At 48.5% G+C, this 22,773-nt stretch overlaps 1 protein-coding gene across 1 annotated transcript; it reads left to right on the top strand.

Annotated features, from left to right (window-relative positions):
- The first annotated feature begins 697 nt into the window (after positions 1-697).
- Positions 698-22,522, top strand: ZER1 (zyg-11 related cell cycle regulator). Its single transcript, XM_076355571.1, has 16 exons — positions 698-819; positions 5,703-5,966; positions 6,841-6,991; positions 7,294-7,730; positions 9,310-9,486; positions 10,616-10,730; positions 11,254-11,400; positions 11,669-11,842; positions 12,554-12,769; positions 13,468-13,509; positions 13,857-13,976; positions 14,430-14,545; positions 14,677-14,865; positions 15,832-15,929; positions 16,331-16,433; positions 17,542-22,522. Exons 2-16 carry the CDS (start codon positions 5,809-5,811, stop codon positions 17,597-17,599), a joined length of 2,301 nt encoding a protein of 766 aa, XP_076211686.1. The 5' UTR covers positions 698-819; positions 5,703-5,808; the 3' UTR covers positions 17,600-22,522.
- The last annotated feature ends 251 nt before the right edge of the window (positions 22,523-22,773 follow it).

The raw sequence follows: 22,773 nt of genomic DNA, 5'->3' as shown, positions 1-22,773 counted from the left end.
GCAGGAGCCGGCCCCCCCCGCCGGGGCTCCGCCGGGCGCGGGCAGGCCCCGCTGGCGCTCAGGGTGCTGAGGGAACCCCAGGGGCGGTGGCGTTCCGCCGGGCGAGGCCCGGTGCCTGCGGCCCGGGCGAACGGCAGCCGTGGGCGAGGAATGGCGTCCGCCAGCGAGGGCTGTGCAGCCGTGGGGCCCGGGGTTCGCGTTCGCAGAACCTCCGGCTGGCGGCGGCGGCCGCGGCCCTTGGAGGGGGAGACCGGGGCCGGCGGGGCCCGGCCCGGCCGGGCGGCGCAGGGGACCCCGGGGAGGCCCTGCCGGGCCGCCGCCGCCGCCAAACAAGCCCTCGCGTGGTGGCGGCCTCGCCCTCTGACCCGCGCCGTGACATCATGCAAGCAGCACGGCGATGTCACCGCAGTGAGCGCCGCTGCCGTGGCGTCACCCCCGCCGCACCTCGTGACGTCACGTCACCGCCGCGGGAGGCGGCGAGGTCACGGGGTGCGAGGGAGGGCCGGGGCCGGCAGGACCCCGACGGCCCCGCGCCGCCTTCCGGCTCCGGCGGGCGCTCGGGAGGGGGCAGCGGCGGGCGCGGCCCGAGCGTTCCGGGCTGGCCGGTGTTTCCGGGGGGGGGGGGAGCGGCGGCGCTTCCGGTGCGGGCGGCCCGGCTGGCGGAAGTGACGGCGGGGTTTGTTGACAGCGGAGGTCGCGGCGGGGGGAGCGGGCCCGAGGAGGACGCGGACCCCCTGCCCGCCCCGGGGAGCGGCGCCGGGACGAGCCGGGACTCCCGCCGCCCCCCATCCGCCGCGCCGGGCGGGGGCCTGGCGCCAGGTGAGTGCCGGCGAACCCCTCCTCGATCCGACCCGCGGGGCTCGCCCTGCCCGGGGGCACCGGGCCTGCCCGCCGAGGGGTGGGGAGGCAGCGCCGCCCCACGCGGAACCGCCGCCCCCGGCAGCGCCGCCCGGTGCCCCTCGGCGAAGCCCCCATCCCCTCCCCGGGACTAGCAGCCGGGCCCCGCCGGGCAGGGCCCTGGGCCGCGGCAGCCCGTCCGGAAGGATCCCCGGCGCTGCCGGGCGAGGTGACCTCCGAGTGCCTCGGGGACGGAAAGTCGCCCCACGGAGCGGGGCCGGCGCCCCGTGTCGGGGGAGCGAGGGAGGGTTTGGGTTTGCGACCGGACCTGCCCGCAGGCTGGTGAAAGGGCTCGCAAGGCTGTCGGAGACCATCACGATCTGGCGGCGGCGGATCCCCCGTGCCCAGGGAGCGGTAACCCCGGGGCTCCCGGGGGCGTCCTCTTGGGCAGGTGACCTTTTGGAAAGAAAATCCATGATATAATTCAGTCATCCGAAGGAACATCTTTACTGCAGGCAGGTACAAAGATCAACATGTTTCCCAGCTAGCACGAGTCATTTCATTTGCGATGTCGGTCTCGGCAGGCCGACAAGTTCGGAAATCGCGGGCTTTGCTGGGCCGCGGAATAGCTCAATCTACTCCTACTTCAGTTTCCCTGCTGCGAGGCAGGGATGGTATTTCCCCGCACAAGCTGCGATGACCCATCGATTAATAAAAACACAATGGTTTGCAGCTGCAAGATGCCAGCTAAAATGACAGTGCAGCTTTCCTTCAAAACGTAACCTGTGCCAAACTCTGCATTTGCATTAAATTTGTTATTCTAAAGTCGTCGTAATCAGTTCACGTCGGTGCGTATTCTTTGCCCTCTCCTTGGACAAGTCCCCGATGCCGAAAAAGACAGCTTTGCCAGTCATTTTTGTAGCAGCAGCGTAAACGTTATGTCATTGGCGTGGAGCCACAGTGAGTCAGGCTTCGCTTTGGGCAGCCTCCTGGAGAGAGAGAGAGTGGGAGAGAAGATCGGTCTCAAGTCCGAGGTAGGGAGTGTTGGCACGGGCAGGCCCGGGAGTGCCAAGAGCGGTCCCAAGCCTCGCGTGCCGGTGCAGCCTGAAAAGCTGTAACAACACGGATGTAGCCTACAAATAAGGAATATTTGCCGAAGAGGCTGGCAGGACCTGAGAGGCTGGTAATGGGGGAGAGCGAAGCTGCGTGTACTGCGGTTTCCTTTGGGTCCGTGGATGGTGGGAGCGTGCTGTTGCTCCATGGAGAGGGCTGCTTCTGGGGGTAGTTGGGTATACAGGCTTTTATATGCCTGCTCCTGCGTCTCCAAGGGACTCGATTCCTTTGTGCGTTGAGATGGAGGCAAATCTGTTAGAGAAATAAATTGGAAAAAATATTGGCAGCCGTGGTTCTAGTCACTTTTCGATTCCTGCACTTGAATTTTCGGCGTGTTTCGCGTATCTGTCTTTGACCCTTCAAAAACACACATGCACTAGACAGCTCATCGCCCATCACTGGAAGGCAGTGGAGACAGCCTGCTAGGCGGGCAACTTGCTGATCCATTGCCTGTGGAAAGCTGCCTGAGGATAATGATTAGGCAAATGTTAATGATTCGTCAGCACCTCTAGTTCATTTCTGTTAATCAACACACTGAGCTTATAACTAGAGACGATATTGATCAGTGCAGCTATTGACACTCACTTCCATCTCGCCCTGCCCACGTGCCATGTCTTGAGTCCAACTGGGGAGAGAGAGACTAGCTTGTATCGTGTCCTGTACAAAAGGTCACAGCGGCGGCTCTGGGCGCTGCTCAGATATCCATAATAAATCATGAGGATGAATGCTTTTCTTTGGTGTTATCCTACTGGGACCGTTTAACCACTTTCCTCTATATTAACCTTCTGTACGGGATTTTGTTGGTGAATCACAGGGACCTCAGAAGTTAAAGGGCAGCTGATTTCTCCAGGGCTAGGATCAACTGGCTACATTGTGCTGGTCTCAGCAGAGGGGGAACAGAGGATTGTCAGAGCCACAGGAAGGCAGTTCTTGCCCTTTAGTGTTCTAAGCTGCTTGGACAAGTCCCAAGCACTGGCCGCTTCCAGCTGCACGTGATAATAGATTGTCAATGGGAATTTGTTTTCGAGTTCCCTGGGCATCGGTAGTAAACAGTGGAAGAACACTGGCTGCAGGGACCTCCTGTCTGATGGCCCAGGGGAACTGGTAGGGATAGCAGAACACGTTTCCCTGCTGGTTCACATCTTCCTGTTGATCTTGCCTTTCTGGAAAGATTCTTTCAAGCAAGCTTCAGGCAAAATCTGCGAGAGGGACTTGTTCCGGAGGTGAAGCGGATTGGTCTCCAAAGCAGACACAGTGCAGAGCGCGGGACGACTTCCTCCCACCTGCATTCCCTTAGCCGGCACCTCAGGGCCAGTGAGACACTACTCTGTGCTCAGTAGCCCATTTCATCCTTGACTTCTCTCCTGACTTAACTGCAAAGGAGAGGGCTGTGGATTATGGATTTCCTTCTTTTTCAAAATTGAAGACCCGCCATCTTACTCATTTTCATTGTTTGTACCACATGTATCTCAAAGGTCTCTGAGCTATTGTGGCACCCTTGAGGAGTTTGGTGTTATTATGACCCCAGCTCAGGACTCAGTGACGCAGAAGAGCAGGTTACACCCTTTAAACTACCTCTGATCGAGGTGTTAAGTACAATTTTTGTGATTGCTGAGGTTTTGGGTTTGTTTTTTTCCTCAGCATCTGCTTTTGCTTGGAGACCTTTTGCCTCTTGAGCCAAAACCAGCAGAGAACCTGCCTGAGATCCCCACTGGAAAGGCTGTTGAAAGTTGTAGGTCAGAACGCAGTGGGTCAGAAGGAGTTTGGGATTGGAACACGATCGTGCCCGTTGCCTGCAGATATAGTTCCCAAAGATGCTTATAGGAAGAAGAAATTATCAATCAATCAAATTCAAGTAGAGCCAAAAGACAAGTCAAGTTCATCACCTGTGCCTGCTTCTGCCCGTAAGGTTTTGTCCACTTACACTAGAACGAGATTTGGCCCAGGGAGACGAGGCCTGGGGTGGGCGTACCACAGGAGTGATCCAGCACGGCCGTTCCTCCATTGCTGAGCGAGGAGCAGTTCTGATCTCTGCTTGCTTTTTGAGAGGCTCCTTTCTGCGTTGGGTTAATTCCCTGGCCAACTCTTTGTCCCTGGTGCTGAGGCATGCCCTCAGAAAAAGAATTAATGAAACGCAGAAGGAAGGAAGAAAAGAGCTTTGATTTCCAACTTGTGCTGCCTTCATGTTTGCATGGAAATCCATTCTGCAGCACAGGGAGGGATCAGAAGGCTGGGAGCCCGGGCTGCCGGGCAGGCTGAGTCACAGCTGTGCTCCTGTCACCCACAGAGACCATTTGGTGCCTGAATTTGAAAGGTTGCCTCGTCCACAGTCTTAACTGATCCTTCATACAGGTGTCACGGCCCAGGCAGTGGCTGAACAGAGCACCTGAAAGGGGAGGAGGGAAGGTGCCTGATCCACCCCAGGTGCCTTTGGGGATAGTGACTAAGGGGAAAAACGAAGTTAAACTCTTCCGTCTTGTACCGATACTGCAAGAACGAAGGAAAGAGAAAACACCGGAGGCTTTAGAGAAGCAGAGAACAGGAGAGACAGACAAGTGTCCTGATCTTTGCAGCTGCATGATAGAGATCAGAAGTGGAATATAGTTAAGGACCTTTTGCAACGACTTCCCCAGCAGTGGCTGCTCAGCTGTGGCGCAGAGGAGAATGACTGACTCCACAGCACTGGTGTTCTCACTGCCAGCAGGGACATACTTCTTGATAAGACACAGGTTTTACATGAAAAATAAACACTTCAACACAATTTTTGTGTGCCCATGGAAATACATGGACAGGTTCACATTAGGGTTGCTTCTAATGTGATTTGATGCTTTGAAGGTGAAATGGCGTTGTTGGTCTTCAGTCACTTCTGCTAAACACCTCCAAGGCTCCAGCAAGCCCTCCTTCAGTGCCAGTGAGCGAGTCTTAATACTAGAGCCATGAGACTCTTCAAATAAGAAAATAGACAGGAATAGCTTCCCCTAATTATCTGCCTCGCCCATCCTTTATCCTGTACTAAAAATGAAGAAGGGCAAAAGCATCTTGCCTTTTTCCAGGTCAGTCACTCCTACTTTTTTGTGACAGATTTGAAATGGTTTGGGTGAGCAAGTCCCAGGGAGCTACAGGTACAGACGTCCAGCGTGTGCATAAACCTTGCTTTACACTGCACTCAAAGGGAAGCCAAACCAGTCTGTGTGTTTCCCTCTGGCTTCTGACCCACTTCACGGTCTAGTTCAAGGATTTGCGTGAAGCTTCTGGCTTGGCGCTCCAGAAAAACATTTAGCTTGAACATGAAATTTCACTTAGAACGATGGCAAACAGAATTACAGGCACGAGATACGGGGCCACCAGATCCCACTGGGACTATACGAAGGAGCGTCCCGACAGTAAATTTTCTGGTGGTTTATCCAGCCCACTCTGAAGGAAACCAGGCAATGTGGTTTCTGCCACTTCCCTTTCAGAGGGCCTTTGTCAGCCAGATAACCCCTGCAATGAGGAAACATTTTCTTGCTGTGTAGCCTCATTTCCAAAAATGTTTCATGTTAACTCGTTCCCACAGTGTCCCCTGGGGGTGGGGATACCAAGGAATTAAGGGCACGCTGCCAGAGAGGCCAAAATGCTGCAGGTTCTTTTGAGGTCAGCAGTGATGGGCTGTAAACGCAACTATCAACATCCTGCTGGTACAACAGCTTTGCGGGACACTTGCCAACATGCCTTTCTCAATGCAACTTTTTTTCCCCCCCCTCTGCTTATAGCTGTCCTGATGTCCCTGTAAATTCATCCTGGAACTTCATTTGAGGAAAGGATCTACTGAATCGAAAGCTTCCTTCTGCTCTTCCCCTTCCCATAACTTCCCTCAAGATGGCATCCGATAGCCCCGAGTCACTAATGACCTTGTGCACAGATTACTGCCTTCGCAACCTGGAAGGGACTCTCTGCTATCTACTGGACAATGAAACTCTCCGGCTCCATCCTGACATCTTCTTGCCAAGCGAGATTTGTGACAAGCTTGTCAATGAGTACGTTTCAGGCCTGTGGAGAAGCTGTTGTCTGGTTTGGGAAGGAGCCGGGAGCTCAGGGAAGGGGGAGTATAATTCTCTAAAAAGAGCAATGGGAAAGGATAAAAGGGGGGAAAAAAATGGGGAAGAATTCATAGGACTCTTTTTTTTTTTCCAATTGATCCTCACATTGGAAATCAGGATTTGCATTAGCTTCGGAAGGAAGTGTCCCCAGGGGTTATTGTACTGCTATATATCATTCTAGTTTCTGTGGAAATCACCATTTCCACATAGGTAAACCCAGAGTGAAACAAACAGTCACTGCTTCTTCCAGGAACATCAGTAAGCAGCAAAGGAGCCTTCTCGTTTCCCACCACTGAAACTTTACAACTCTCTCTCAAACCAGAGAAATAAGAGTGCAAAGTGCTAACAGATGTTAAATTTTAAGGCTGCTGCTTCCGTAGCTTTACAAAGCAACCTGTTTCCAGGGGTTTATAATTTGGCTGTCACAGTCTCTCTTGGATGAACTCCTGCCCACAAAGTCTGACGGAGAACTTTGGCCAACTAATTTTCTGAAAATGAAAAATGAAATTACTAGCTTTAAACAGCTAGGGAAAAAAAATCCTGGAGTCTGTGCTTGCCAGAATCCAGTTTGTTTGTACACACACGTGACCTTGCACAAATCTTTGCCTGAGATTTTCCTAAGGATTGTTAGTTCTGTGCAAGAAGAGGTACTAGGCCAGCTCCAACTACCCCAAAGGCCATTCTGGATGATCAGGAGAGAGTCTGCATGTGCTTATGTGCTTGGTCACATTTTCTCATAACCAGTGAAGGTGCTAGAGCTGTAGCTGAGCCTTTTGTGTCGTGCTGTGCTAACGCCATTGCCCCAATACAGGTACGTGGAGTTGGTGAAGACGGACAGCATCTTTGAACCCCATGAAAGCTTCTTCACCCTGTTCTCAGATCCCCGGAGCACCAGGCTAGCTCGGATCCACTTGCGGGAACAGATTGTGCAGGACCAGGACCTGGAAGCCATCAGGAAGCAGGTGGTATTGCACTGATAACCTCCAGCTGCCACTTTGCATAGCAGCATTGCTGCATGGGCACCAGCTAGAATCCCAGGCACCCAGAGATTCACAAGACTCCACCCTTCACCATCCAAATTTTCTTTGGGAGGACCTCAGCTCCTCCCTTCTCAGCTCCCAAAGCCACCACAGGGAATGGGATGGGGACACTAGTCAAGTTCGGTGATATGTGGTCTCAGGCTCTCCCAGTGGGAGGTGTTGTAGCAAACAGGGTGGGCACTCTACCTGTGAAATATTTCTGACTTTAATTTCCCATCTTCCAGGATCTTGTTGAGCTCTACTTGACTAACTGTGAGAAGCTGACAGCCAAGAGTCTGCAAACCTTGGTGAGCTTCAGCCACACGCTTATCTCCCTTAGCCTCTTTGGCTGCTGTAATATCTTCTATGAGGAGGAGAACCCTGGAGGCTGTGAAGATGACTGTTTGGTGAACCCCACTCGCCAGGTCTTGGTCAAGGACTTTACTTTTGAAGGCTTTAGCCGCTTGCGCTTCCTGAACCTGGGCCGCTTGATCGAAGGGGTAAATGTGGAGACGTTGCTTCGTCCTTTGGCCTCCCTTGCAGCTCTTGATCTCTCTGGGATCCAGCTGAACGATGTGGGATTTCTGACCCAGTGGAAGGACAGTCTGGTTTCCTTAGTGCTTTACAACATGGACCTGTCAGAGGAGCACATCCAAGTGATCGCACAGCTTCGCAAGCTCAGGTCAGCAGATCTGTTCTTCCTTGTTTATCCTTTTCCCACTGATAAGGAATGGTCTTTTAGGAATGGTCTGCTTGCCTGCTAATGGAGAGCCACCCGCTGCCGGTTTCAAGTTATAAGCCTTCCCGTGAACAGGCTCACTCATTGACTCACTATACGTTTGACATGTCTAAAGCCAGCCTGCATTTTGCTTACAAGAGGACACCACTTAGCAGAAACTCCCTCTTGGAAAAACAAAAAACAACACCCCCCCAAAAAAACCAAACCCACCACACACCACAACTGCACACACCAAAAAAGGGAAAAAAAAAAACCACCCCAAAACAAAACCACCACCCCCGCCAAACAAAAAAAGAACAGCTGAATACTTGAGAGATGGCAAAAAAATTACTACAGATGTGTACATATACTAATACAGTGATAATCACACTGTGAAACTCAGTCCTCCAAACCACTTGTCAAAAAGGAATATCGGAAGTTTAAGCCTGGCTCTGAGATAAAACTAGGAAAAACTCTGAGCTCAGACTGTCTACTCGCTGTGCTCCGTAGAAGCACAGTGTGCGTGGATGGTGCAACCCAGGGAAAAAGCAGCGTAAATAAATAGGTACTCCTGACCCTGCCATGTTGACAGTGAAATGACTTCCTGAAACAGAGTTGAGACAATTGCTATTCAAACCGCGCAGCGGTATCAGGAAAGGGATCCGGGACTTGCCAAGCCAAAGAGAAGGGCCGTACTAGTCACACGAAGGTTACTTTGCAATGGCTTTAGTATCGTCTCTACTGACTGCAGACACCAGGGGGTACCACGTTAACATATGACCTAGGAGTCTCTGGGAACATCCTGCATAAAATTTTCTAAATCCAAGTACTTTAACTCCCAGTGATTTGCAATGAAACTTGGTCTACAACAGGTAGAAGACACTTTTGTGAGTGGGATGTTGGCTCCTGTCTTAGGCAGTTTAGAGAAGTCTCTCCCAAGCGTCTTAGTTACTGCTCGGCAGGCACGAGCAGCACCTGTCCTGTAAGGGACCCCACCTGCACATGACGGCTGGTCAGTTTGTTCCACCACCCCCTTAGCATCAGGGTTTCCCCAAATCTTAAGCATTTAAATACCTGAAGATAAACAAAATCAGGGTAGTGTAATAACCTGGGGTGGAAAAAATAGAAGAGTGAGGAAGTAGACAAAAACTTGTGTGACTTAATTTGTGAGGTGAGACAACATACGTTTCTGGGGATGCAAAGATCCTCTAGTACATCTTAACCACCGGGCAGAAATGCTCAGGTGGCTGCTGTGATGGAGCTTGGGAAAAGCAGTTCCTGAGCCTGGAGCAATTTCCTTTGTGATGTGTGCCCAAATGATTCATTGTGCTCCATTCTAAGTAGACCTCTACCAGATATCTGTGTGCTTCGGTTAGACACAGGGCCAGATCCTGCTGAACCACATTCCTATATCTTGTGAAGGAAATAATAGTTGTAATAATAAAAAAAATAATCACACTTGGCTTGTCATCTTCCTCTGGTAGAGAGGCAGAAGCCCCAGCTAACGCTTTCCAGGCTCTGAGCTCCTCTCTGTCATTTGCAGGCACTTGGATATCTCCCGAGACCATCTGTCCAGTTATTACAAATTCAAGCTGACCCGGCGGGTTCTAAACCTGTTTGTGGAAAACTTGGTAAACCTCACTTCGCTCGATATCTCAGGGCACACCATGCTGGAGAACTGCACTATCCCAAGCATGGAGGAGAAGATGGGCCAGACAAGGTAAGGAAACAGCAATTACTGAGGTCTGCTTGGATGGATAGATCAGTCAAAGATGAATTAAGAACAGTTCCCTCTAAGTTTCCAAATTCTGTAGGTCTAATTAATACTAAAAAGCAGGATACGGCTGTTACTAGTTTCTCTTGATGCTAAAGACTGGTACGGGAATCAGCTGTGATTCTTGTATGTGACACACATAAGGACTTTTAGGAGTAAAGAATTCATCCTATCTGCCTCCTGTACATATCTGAAGAAGTATTTCAGCAGTTCTTTTCCACGCACATTCTTCCAGGGATCTCTTGCAGTGGTTTATATTTCTTCTGAAAGGACTCCAAAGCCCTTTACACATTTTCTACATGAAACATTCTTACCCGCACTGAAATCCAGGCTCTTCCGAGACAGAACATTTCTACACTGGGTCAATACATCAGTGCTCATAGGAGGGCTGAGTGTTTTAGAAACTTAGAATCTAAAGGCATATTTTCAGATTTGACCTGGATGCTGGGCAGATCAACCTTTGAAAATCCTGGTGCACCTCAGTAGGGGCATACCTAGAGGTCTGGTTTTCCAGATCAGCCAAGAACTCTGCCCTCCTATTCCCCGAGCACTTACTGAACAAAAGCAAACAAGTGCGACAGTACTGGCTCCTTTCCACCCATGCTGGGGGGAAAAAAAAAAAAAATACTGGCTCTTGGTCAATAAGGAACATGGCAGCAAAACTGGCGTTCTTGCATCATCACAGAAGCAGACTAGCGTGTCTATCAGATGACATGCAGTACAGTTTGCAAGTAATTCGGATCAGTGAAATCCACAGCCCTTTCCTAAGAGGAAATGTTCACCCCAGCTAGTGAATTTCCAAGACAAAGCCTACCTGGGAAAGCTGCGTTCTGTCTGCGTGACTTTACTGCTGTTCTGTTGAACACATTTAGCCCTTCACTCAGGATCACCTGGGATGAATGTCTAATATTATGTTTAGGAGCAGCCGACTGGCCTACAACTGAAGTGTAGCTATTGCTCTAGTTAGGGAGCAGTACGGTCAGAGTGAACAGAGAGCCGATGGCTGTCTCTGTGGCAGGAGACACCTGAAGAAACAGCGTACAAACATGAGTGATCTTTTTCTTTTTTTCCTCAGCATTGAGCCAGCAAAGAGCAGCATTGCTCCCTTCCGGGGTCTGAAACGACCGCTCCAGTTCTTGGGCCTTTTTGAAACATCTCTTTGCCGCCTGACGCATATTCCAGCCTACAAGGTAATGGGGCTGCAAGAATATTGGCAGTAGGTACTTGGTAGAAGTTGAAAGAACATGGAAATCATTGGCTGCCAGTAAAGTGGAGTTCTTAGGGTCTTAGGTGTGACAACTGAGCTCTGACCTTTCGGCAGCTACTTGATAATGCAGGAAGACTGCCAGAAGACAAGACCTGTACCTCACGTGGTTTTTACAAGGGTTATAAAAACACACCTCTTGGAGAAGGGCGTGGAAAAATCATCCTGCCTGAAGGACCAGGATGTCTGTGACTACAAGAAAAGGATTTAAGACAATAGGAGTCTTACTTGTGAATAGCATCCTCCTGCCCCAAAGGTGCCATTTCTTGTCCCCCTGGGCTGAGAAATGACTCGACCTCTTTGCTCTCACCCTGGGCCTAATCGTACTAGCAGGGCAGAGGGAAGTTGTACCCTTTGACCTTCCAGATCTGCCCTCAGAAGTTCCTTTCCCATGTTGGTTTTCCTCCTTCATCGTTTCTTCCCTGACTCTTTTTGTTCCTCCATGCCAGGTGAGCGGAGACAAGAATGAAGAGCAAGTCCTGAATGCTATCGAGGCTTACACTGAACACCGGCCAGAGATCACTTCCCGGGCCATCAACCTCCTTTTTGACATTGCCCGTATCGAACGCTGCAGCCAGCTGCTGCGAGCCCTTCAGGTAAGCCCCATTTACCTCACACTTAGAAGGGAAATTTTGCAGTCCCAGCCTTTTCTTCACCCTGGGACACCGTATTAGGCCGTTCTGGAGAAAGTACCAGTAGTGCAGTGGAACCGGGTACCTTCATTTCACAAGCATGTTCCTGCAATGCCTGGGCCACGTGTTCCTTGCAGGCTTGTGACGGTCTTTGCCCCACACAGCCATAACAGTCATTCCAAGACTCAACAGCAAGTCAGTGGCACTGAAGCTTCATGTTGCTTCTCTGCAGCTGGTGATCACAGCCCTCAAGTGCCACAAGGATGACAAAAACATCCAGGTGACAGGCAGCGCGGCGCTGTTCTACCTGACCAACTCCGAGTACCGCATGGAGCAGAGTGTAAAGCTGCGGCGCCAGGTCATCCAGGTGGTGCTGAACGGCATGGAGTCCTACCAGGAAGTCACAGTAAGAGCGGCCCAGCCTCCTCCGGCTCCCACAGTCCTCCTTCCCTGTATTAAGTCTGTAGCCTCGTGTTAGCCTCTGGGTCTTCTAAGCCTCCAGGATGTGAGCCAAGGCAGACACCAGAGAAGCTATTGTCCAGATCTGCTCCTTGCCTTCACTCAGTGATGGGGATTACATGCAGGGTGCTCCTCATCCATGCGATGTTCTCCAGAACAAGGGGAAGAAAGTGATTATAGCAAGGCTCCTTTTTATCTGATGATAGTGGTCAAAGGGCATGTACGACACACAGCACAGATGTCCAGCACTGACTGGGGGGTGAAAAGGGTGCAGGCATTGGGGGTGTTGAGTCAACAGAAAGAAACATTATCCCAATACATCGTATTGGAAGCTAGCTGATGTTATACGCTATGATGCCACTGGGTTGCAGAATGGCGACTGCTGCATAGAGAGCTTACAGGCAGTGAGGAACTGGCTTGGAAAGTGATGGGTGTTGGGTGAGTGTGTGGCCGTGTGAGACTAGAGTGACAGCAAGAGAGAAGAGGGTGCCAATAGAGCACGGCTAAAGCACAGTGCCAGATAGGAGGGTAACAGAAATTTTAGTGGTCGTAGTCAAGCAAGAAGATGGTTTCAGTACCAAGCAGCAAGGAAACATGAGGTGATGGGGTCCATGTTTTCGTAACCGCTTGGCCCAGCGTTTGCTTCCTTTTGACCCAGGTACAGCGAAACTGCTGCCTGACACTGTGTAACTTCAGCATTCCCGAGGAGCTGGAGTTTCAGTACCGCCGAGTCAATGAGCTGCTGCTGAACATCCTCAACCAGAGCCGGCAGGATGAGTCTATCCAGCGCATCGCTGTGCACCTCTGTAACGCTCTGGTCTGCCAGGTGGACAACGATCATAAAGAAGCTGTGGGCAAGATGGGGTTTGTCATGGTTGGTATGGTCCCAAGGTGTCTACTTATCCTTAATCCAGGCTAGCACAATTCCCTTGTAGCAGTCCACCAAATGCATCCAGCCAGTGATCCAACCTTACAGTATCACAGGAGGGAACTAGCGTCCTAGCAATGCTAACCTTTCCTGGAACCTATCCCTCCATGTGACATCTTTTACTTGCCTACCAGCACTGGAAGTCACAATGTCAGAGAGACTGTCACATTGTCTGTGAGAACAGGGAAGCAGTGTAACCTTATACCTTACCTCTTCACTGCATCATACTGTTTCCAGAACTGATACCACCTGGTGACCAACTCCTTCTGCATCCCCCTGAGTTTGCATCAGCTTCCCAACTCATGTCAACCCCCATCCCTCACCTTTTCTAAGAGCTGCGGAGGCCACTGCTTTGGTGCAGTTATACCATATTCCAGACTCTGTTATACAGATCAAAACTGACTTGACTGCAAACTCAACAGCTCAGGGACTGTGATATAGTTCAGCTCTGTGAATAACTGCAACATTGAACATAACCGAATCGCACTGGTTTAGAGAAAGAGATACCAAGTAGGTTCTCTACAAAGGATCAAAACTGCATATGCCTCCAAATTGGCCGTAGCCAGCCCTGCAGTACTACAGCAGTTAGTTTTAGCTCTGTGATTCTTGAGCTGTTTCTCACTCTTCCCTTCTTCTGCCCACAGACAATGCTAAAGCTGATTCAGAAGAAGTTGGCTGATAAAACGGTGAGTGTTTCCCAAAAAAATGTATACATAGAGTATTTTCCCTTCAGCTTGACTTAGGCATGGAGATCAGTCCAGAGTGCGAGCTCAGCTTCTCTAACAAACACAAGACATCTCAGCTGATGCTGCAGAATTTCCTGTCCCAGGGTGAGGGCAGGGGAATGTGACAAGGAGGCAAAAGTATTAAACAAAAAAACCCACTTGCTGACAAGTTGAAAGTGAATAACAAGGTTTTCTTACCTCTGGAGCCATCTAGGGTGATACCAGAGAGGAAACACAAGTGGTCGGTTTGCACTGGGCTCCCGCATTAGCAAAGCTCTGTTTCTGTCCCTTTCTCTTTGGCTCTCTAGTGTGATCAGGTGATGGAGTTCTCCTGGAGTGCCCTCTGGAACATCACTGATGAGACCCCCGATAACTGTGAGATGTTCCTTAACTACAGCGGCATGAAACTGTTTTTGGAGTGCTTGAAAGTAAGTATGTCTGGTTTCCTCTAGAGGAACGCTGACATTACAGTGGAAATGCAGGTGCCTGGGCAGGATCCCCGGCTATGCTAATCTATAAGCAGTACTTCCTGTGTTGCACAAACAGAGAAGAAAAAGCTTGCATATTTTCTTCTTTCTCACCTCCATCCACCCAACTAGTAGAACAGAGAAACTTACATTCAACACATCTTCCTCTTTCCCCATCTCGTACGCAGTCCCCCTTAAGTCGAGCAGCAGCAAATAGCAGGCCCTGGCCTCGATTCTCTCATTTCACATATATCAACACTAGAGACCCCATTTGGCATCTGCTAAAGAGCCACTGCTGACTACCCAAAAATACTCAACCTTTCTAGATGTGCTGTACGATCTTTTTCCAGGGTTGCTCGTTCTCAGCACCACCATAGCCCCACTTTTGTATAATCCTGTTCTTTGCTTGCTTAGGAGTTCCCAGAGAAACAGGAGCTGCATCGCAACATGCTGGGCCTCCTGGGCAATGTAGCAGAGGTGAAGGAGCTCCGCCCGCAGCTCATGACCTCCCAGTTCATCAGTGTGTTCAGGTGAGTGCCTGGCTAACAAACAGCTGGGCTGGGGCAGGGAGAACGCTCTGGAGCTCTGCTCCTGAATCACCTGGAGACTTTTAAACCTTTGGTGCATCAGCACCTCTAAATGATCTCTTCTCACTTGGCAGCAACCTGCTGGAGAGCAAAGCGGATGGGATTGAGGTATCCTATAATGCCTGTGGTGTGCTCTCCCATATCATGTTTGATGGTCCAGAGGCTTGGGGTATATGTGAGCCCCACCGAGAGGAAGTTGTAAAGAGGATGTGGGCAGCCATCCAGAGCTGGGATATCAACTCCAGGAGAAATATCAACTACAGGTGAGGAATAGAAAAGTTTGGCCCACTCACCTAGGAGCCAGGATTGTCACAGGAAGCAAGCACCAACAGAGAGAAGGGAAGAGGTATAGCCCAGCACGGAGGCTCTGTTTAGAGTGAAAGAGAAACATCCTCAGGGACATGTTCTTTAGTGAGGGTTTTACATCTTCCTTTGAAACATGTTACACAGGCTGCAGAAATTAGACACCTTGCCTGGCAATTCCTATGGGAGAAGCGTGGGAGCCCAACAGAATTTCTCCTGCATGTTTGTGGTGAAATTGCGTAGTTAGGAAAAACGTGATCTGACTATCTGGGACTGCCTAAGCATTTTCCTCTGAGACTGCTGTCCTTTGCACTTCTTTAAGTTGGTGTCCTTCTGAAAGTCACACGGATTGCTGTAGCATTCACTCTCCTCTGGGGGATATTTAGACACAGTTCCCAGAAATCCCTTCAAGGGTTAATACAGCTGGTGGAATCCTCCGAAGCCCTTCCTGTAAGAGGGTATCAGGTACTCTGTATTCCCATAGTGCCTCGCAGGGACCCATGCCTGAGCTACAGTATAGGCATGTTATTGTTGTCAGAAGAAACACAGCAACCATTGCATGTGAGCAGCCAGCTTTGGCTGGGTATAATTTTGCTTTGGCCCCTCCACAGAAAGATCAGTGCTGCTGGGTTTCAGCTGTCATGAGGAAATGACTGACAGAGGATGGAAATCAGTTCTTGGACTCAGTTGCATTCGTTGCAGCTATTTATCTGGGCAGCATGTTTATGCTAAAGTGGTAGGGCCTGTAAGCCTGCCAGTATTGCCGCGTGACACAGACTTAGTCTTTGTTGTCAGAATCTTTGACATGCCAACGGATTTACTGCTATGGTATCTATGAGCACAGAGTTTGTATTGCTCTGAGTGTCGAAGGTGCTGAAAGAAGCAGCTCTTGGATTTTTAACAACTTCTGCAATATTTCTGTGCAGGTCATTTGAACCAATCCTTCGACTTCTTCCACAAGGGATCTCCCCAGTCAGCCAGCACTGGGCTACCTGGGCACTGTATAACCTGGTCTCTGTCTACCGTAAGTTCCCTTTTCAAAAATCACATCCACTGCACTGTAAAAGTTGAGGGTGTGGATCTGAGCTTGTTAGCAGAAAAAGTCTTCCCAGTTTAGCTATGTGGGTAGAGAGAACCTTCTCTGAATGATGCAGGGATGTCCAGGCAGCACAGCCAAACAAAAAGGAATGAGACTTAGTGTGCCGGAAATTCCTTCAGTGTTTTGATCCTTCTGGCCATGCTCTTACGTTCTCAGCCGTTTTGTGTCTGTTGTTTTCACAGCCAGGGCACCCCTAGCAGGCTGGCTCCATAAAAAAGAAAAATGTTTTGGCTTCTCAGGCCACAGGCTTCTCCCTCCCCTCCTGCCACCCTTTATACCACTCTTGTGAAGGTTCACAAGGACCTGTTTTATTCTTTTCTCTGCAGCTGACAAGTACTGCCCGCTGCTGATCAAAGAAGGTGGGATTCCCCTTCTGAAGGACATGATTAAAATGGCCTCAGCACGGCAAGAGACCAAGGAAATGGCCCGGTAGGAAACCAATGCACTATCATCAAACATTCAATTTAGCTTTAGTTTAGTTTTTATTCTTCTACATCAAGTAAGGCTACCAAAGAAAGGCCTGTACTGGTGTGTACGAGGGGTAAGAAGCGAACACAGGAGAAGAGCAGGAAAAAGAGGATGAAAACAGAAGACTAGAGAGGTGTTTATAGGTGGGCAATACACACAGATCATTCAGGGTTAATGGATGCCAGGCGAATTGGTTATAGAAATGGCTCTTTGGACAGGGGAGCCACATGGCTAATTGCATCTCATACACTGATAGTCTACAGTCATCGCTATTCTCCATACTTGTGCGGGCTCCCTGTCTCCAGAATATTGGCCTGTCGGTAAAATTGCTGACTGCACAGTTAGAATGAGAGGATTTTTCAAAAGACAGAAAGAGTCCATCCCCTTTGTGAGCTTCCCCAACTTACTTTGTTATGTGACCTTCCTTTGGAGTCATTCTTTCAGAGCTTTAAAAGCCAGCTGCAGTTTCTAATCATTGGCAAACTGAGCGCTATAATTTCATACCTGCAGGATGAATATAAAAGAGAGAGAGAGATCAGCTGGGAATATGTACCTTGTGGGTGGGCAGCAGGCATTCCCTGTAGCTGAAGGGTTGCTAAACGCTGGGCGTGGCTGAAGCCTGCAGAAGACTCTCACAGTTAGGCAGATTGTGCATGGTGATGGGACAGCGCAAGAACGGTACATGAAAAGAATAGGAAAAGCGGGGACAGATGACAGCAGAGTGAATGACAAACATCTGTATGCACGTGTTTCCTGATGCGATTCAAAGCTATCTGACGATTTGGATGTGGGGGTGATGAATGAACCGTCACGCATGGATCTGGATGTATACTAACATGACTTGAAATTCCAAGGGGAAGAACCGTGAGCTCTAAGCTGCTTTGGTGGAGCATACAGGTTTTGACACAAATATCGGTTGATGCATATCTCAGAAGAGACTGCCTGCTGCAAATAGTACACATTTACACAGAGATCAAGCTGTTGGACAGTTCTTATGTTACTGTCTCACAACTGTAATGCAATAAGCTTTAAACTAAACCCTCTCTCCTTGTCCTTGTTTTATCCATAGGAAAGTTATAGAGCACTGCAGTAACTTTAAGGAGGAGAACATGGACACTTCCAGATAGAGGCAATCATCTAATGCCTCTTGCCAGCACTGTATCCAGCCTCTCTCTAATTCACTGTATATAGGGAGGACTCTTTCTTACCAACTCGCCTGTTGGAAGGAAACTTTATGTGTGTGTGTGAGGCCCTCAGTAGATGAAGGTGAACAGGGGAGGGGGGAGGGACTTTTTGCACAGCAAAATGCTTTCCTTAAATTAGTGGACTTTTTTGTTATGAAGTTTCAAGTTGAAGTTCTGTGTGTATGATTTCTGTATAAAAAGAAAACAAAAAACAAAGACAACTACATTATGTATCTTTTAACCTTTTTATTTTAGACCACACAGAGAGCCTCAAATGCTCATGAGCTTGAAGACCTAGTTGTGTGATCGCTAGTGTGACATTTTTATTTCCCACTTTTTAGAAAAATTCCCTTTTGCTGTATTGCATGAGGTCCTGTAATGTCTGCAAGAACACCAGTCCTGAATCGGTATTGGCTGCTCAATGGGGTTACAGGCAGCGATGAGTTAGTTATTTGGTTCGAGAGGTTGGGGGACACAATACGAGAGTTAGACCAAAAGAACTGACCTTTTTAGCGACATCTGTAAATGGAGGAAATGGGGAAGAAAGATCTTTCAAGTCAATTCACTCCCTTAAGGGTTTTTTATAGAAGACCTACATTAATGGAAGCATCGCTAACTGTATGTGGGTCATTCGGAAGTAAGACATTCCCATTAAAGTCAAGAGGTCTGTTTTGTCCCCTTTGGCAGTACAGTAGGATCTGCCAGCCCACCCAGCCTCGTAAGGTCAGGGATGACCAGTAAAACCAGTTACACATCCTTGGCAACACAGAGCTTTTCTCTCTAAGGGAGCCTGTGCAACAAGGAACAAGGTTTGTTCACAAAGGGCTACACATCTTCATTCCAGTCCTTCGCCACGTTTTTAGTTGTGTTCTGTTTTATGGGGAAGGGCTACAAATGCCAGAGAGCGTGTTTCCCTTCTGCATAATAAGCTCTACTAGGCCCCAGTCCAGAGCGGCTTGTACCACTTGTGCAAGTCCCAGTAATGGACTGGAGCTGTTCTGCTCTTTTTTTCAGTCTGCATCAGTGCAAGCCATGCTCAGTGGCAAAGTAATCTCCCTTTATAGGAAGCTCACTGTAGCACAAATGCAGTAATTGGAGGTGCTAAAGTCCTCTCCTGAGACTGGGGGTCTCCACACACCCTTCGGAGGGTGATCCCATGAAACGGCACCTCTTGTTCCACCCCAACATCTTCCCCCTCTTCTGGGAAGCAAAAGGCCCTATTCTTATCTGACTCCCACTAGCACTAACCAGTGCAGTCCCGCTCGCATCAGCAACATTACTCCAATTTGTATGATGTAGGTGAGAGGAGAGTCCCATTAAGGTGGTCTTCGCCTGTAAGGCTCTAGACCTATAAAGGCTCAAGCAGCCGAAGGCCAAGGTTCGCCTCACGGCCAGGCACTCAGCAACACATTGTGCAGTCCATGCTTAGAGCCCTCTGCTTGCCACAGTTCTTTCGCAATTCACAAATCTTCCCTTAGAAGGGATTTAGAAAAGATTTTATGTCTGGTAGCAGTAAGAGGAGACCATGGCCGTGTGAGTTGGGACATTTCAGGCCTCTGAGCACAGCCTCGCTGCTCTCTTCCCTTGTATACATTGCTCTCAGATTTGACTCGCTGCTATGAGGTTCTTCTAATGCTCAGAGTTAATGCTGTCATTGCTGAGCACATTATAGACAGATCCTAGATACACAAACTGACACTTTAAATGACAGAACACAGCTGCCCTGGAGAGGTTTACTTTTTCTGCCAATATGGTGTTACTCAATGTCTTTTTTTTTTTTCCTTTTTAACCATACGTCATTTGTTTTGATATTGTGAGATCTGTACTTTTTTCTTTAAGTATTTTTCAAACTTATATATATTTTTGTGTCACTTTTGAATTGTTTTCATATGGTTTGCAAAACTTGATGAATTATACTTTTTTGCAGTCGTTTGATTGAAATGTATTTTTCTCTTTCTTATTTCTGTTCCCCAAGAATTTGTGTCCCTATGAGCTTTGAGACGGAAGTTTATTTCAAGATCTGTTTTCTGTATAACATTTGCTAATCTTCCTTCTAGATGCAAAACTAAGAGAGGCTGCAAATACTGCCAGCCAGCCTCGGAGCATTAGGGGAGTCAGGCTTTGCTCATTTAATTCTCTATTTAGTGCTACTGTCCTTCTGAAGTTGTTTCACGTGACAGTGCCACCCACTAGGCTTTCTTCCTTTAATGCCCATATAGTGAGAGCTCCTACCACTAAAATCTTGAATCACGTGACAAAGAGCACTCAAGATTCTGACTACGTTGGCAAGGTGGGAGTGGAGCAGAAGGGGACACATCACAGATGCAAGAGGTATCAGAAACCCATGTCCCCAGAATGCAGCTGCCACGCTGGGGAGACAGCTGGAGCTCAGGAACTCCCGTCTCAGCTAGAGCAGACCTCAGCCTTGCGTTGTAATCAGAGCCAAACAATCAGGCTTTACACTGAGATTTTGGCACAACTACATCAAGGTTAATGAACAACCGATGGCTTGGTTCCATCTGCCTCAAGACCCCAAAGGTTTGGGTTTTTCAAACCAGTGCCCCTATAAGTTCAGCTGTTACTGAAGTCTCACCTGCTGCAAGCTGGATTATGGTATCCCAAACTAACAAGATCCAAGCTGCATCAAAACTTTGTTTCACACTGTAAAGATAACCTCTATCCTCACTGCTCACATATCCTCATCAAGCTGTACCTGAGCCTGAGCTGGGATAAAAAGATTTCAAATTCCCAGCAACATGGAGATTAATGGAGTCAGGCCAGCCTGCCAGAAAAGCTTAGCTTTCTGAAACCTGTCGCTGATCCCAGGGGGAAAGGGGAAATATAACTGGTCTGTTACACCTAGCTACACGTAAGATTTTGAGTCAGGCCACCAGCAAGGTAAATTCCTGAGACAGCATTTTAAAAGAAACAGCACCCCTGTTAGAGTAACATGAGCTTTGGCTACAAGCTTCAACGTCTTCAAGCCAACAAACTCTGTGAGCTGAAAAATAACATTAACTTTCAGTAAGGAGCAAAAGAGAGAAAGGTATCCTCTGAACACCTGAGCGTAATCCAGGAATTCCTGTAATCGGGAGTTTGAAACTGGGTTGTACCTTGGTTTCCCTAACTGAAACAAGAGGAGTTGTTGCACCCTAGGCATAATGCATGTACCATGACCTGAAAGCACTTTGGAGGCAAAGAGGAGTTAATGAATTGCTGCTGTAGATGCAATGCTCAGGACAGAACAGGGTAGTTGTCTGCAGACATCATACCAATAATTCTGCAAAGGAGGGGAGGGCAAAGTGGCTGATTTTTTACGAAGGTCTAATGTAAAAGGGGAAGTTGGATACCCTGAAATGCTTGGCTGTTACAGAGAAGCCTCTCAGGGCTTTCAGCTTTGCTGGAGCAAAGGAATGAACCAGGAGACTTCAACTCCACGCAGAATTACAGAGCCAATGACCAACCCTGCCCAGAAAACTAGAACAGGGCTCTATCTGTCAAATGAGAATCCAGCTGGAGAGAAGTTCATAGTGTGTAAAGATATGGCAGAGGGGCTCCTTGTGCTCTGTAGTTGTTGTCCCATTCAGACTCTTATTCATGTTCTCACTACTACATTTCCTTTAATACTCAAAAGCTTGGCAAGCAGAGCACAAACACAACTCAGTAGTTCTCTGCAGAGACTGTGCCGACAAAGGAACCCTCTACCTTGACTGTACATAGTTTCCTTCCTGGCTGGAGGATGCCTCGTTATTCAGTGGCCAAAGTCAATGATGCAGCAGTCCTCAGCATGCAGGGTGTCAGGTGTCTGCTGTTTTCTCTGGAATAGATAAGAGAGCAAATTGGTGGGCAACTTTCCACAAGTGCTTCCCTTTTTCCAAGATCTGTGGAAGGAATTGCTTATAATGATGGGCACCTACTTGTATGATGCTTAACACCCAGCAGCACCAGACTTTCTCATCTAAACCAAGCCAAAAAGTTTAGTACTGCTATTTGTGGTAATTAGTAACATTGCAGATAATTCATCTGCCCCATCTGCATCATGGCTGCTATTACCCTGCACCTACCTACTGGCTGAAATGATATCTTTTCAGCACTGAATCCTACCCAGCTTGTCACCTTGGTTGGACTTCTGCTGCAGTCACTCTGGTCTCTGCAAAAGATGAGTGGGAAGAAAAGTCTTGGAGCTGTGAGCCTATTCCCCTCTCATCACTTGAAGGCGGCAATTAATTACCAGTAGAGCAAAAGCTATAGGGGCACTGCGTTCAGGCACTACTCCACAGAAAAGATGTTTTCTTGAGCCTGTTTAGGGAGGGGCCTGCCACAGCTCAGGTGTTAGAGGGTAGCTTGTGCTGGAAAAAAGAGAATTAGAAGTAGGGAAACAGCTGGTCTCCACGACAACCATGTGTATGAAGCACAGAGGGTAATGGTCGTCAGGAATGGATGAAAAGCAACACGGGGGCTGGATGAGAAGACAGCACTTAAAAAAAGGAATGAGGGAGATTTCCTGCTGAACTGAAACACTTCTGCTTTAGCAGACTGTATTTTGATTTCATATAATTGTCGCTGATTCTCTCTGTAATTCTTTTCTTGTTTAAAAAAGTTTTTAAGCTAACCAAATATGTATTTCCCTGTTTTGCTTAACGAAAATAACCTCAGTTATTATGAGCAAGCGTCTGCTTTTACTCTGTCCACTGACCTGCCTAATGGTGAGAGGCCTGGTTCAAATGTTTGTACATGGTGAAACCGAGCAAAAAAATAATAATGCACAACTGTTGCTTCCTTACAATTCTGAATGAATTAACTTTTCTGTTGTATCCATTGGATACCCGCTGTGTATTAAACCTAGTGCTTAACAATGTCTTCTTCCTTTGGTCTATGAATGTGGTTTATTTAGGTACATTACTGGTCCATTTGCTGCCATATATTTCATTAAAAATGAAAGGAACTGCCATGTGTTGATGATGCAGTTCAGTGGCTTTTCCTTTCATCACTCCAGGGGATACAATACTGTTTGTCAATAGAAAAGAGGCGTGGAGGAAGAGCTTATTGTTACGAAATTACGTGAGAGGAGAAAAAAAAAATCAGAACAATATTTGACTTTACAGATTGCCTCTGAA

The sequence above is a fragment of the Aptenodytes patagonicus genome, chromosome 18 (genome assembly GCF_965638725.1).
Source record: "Aptenodytes patagonicus chromosome 18, bAptPat1.pri.cur, whole genome shotgun sequence".
Lineage (NCBI taxonomy): Eukaryota > Metazoa > Chordata > Aves > Sphenisciformes > Spheniscidae > Aptenodytes > Aptenodytes patagonicus.
Note: the sequence above shows the minus strand (reverse complement) of the source record. Positions and strands in the feature narration are given on the sequence as shown.

Coding starts and splice junctions, on each gene's coding strand:
- ZER1 (XM_076355571.1), top strand. CDS start 5,809: ATGGCATCCGATAGCCCCGAGTCACTAATGACCTTGTGCACAGATTAC. Junction 5,967..6,840: donor TGTGACAAGCTTGTCAATGA/GTACGTTTCAGG, acceptor GCCCCAATACAG/GTACGTGGAGTTGGTGAAGA. Junction 6,992..7,293: donor TGGAAGCCATCAGGAAGCAG/GTGGTATTGCAC, acceptor CCCATCTTCCAG/GATCTTGTTGAGCTCTACTT.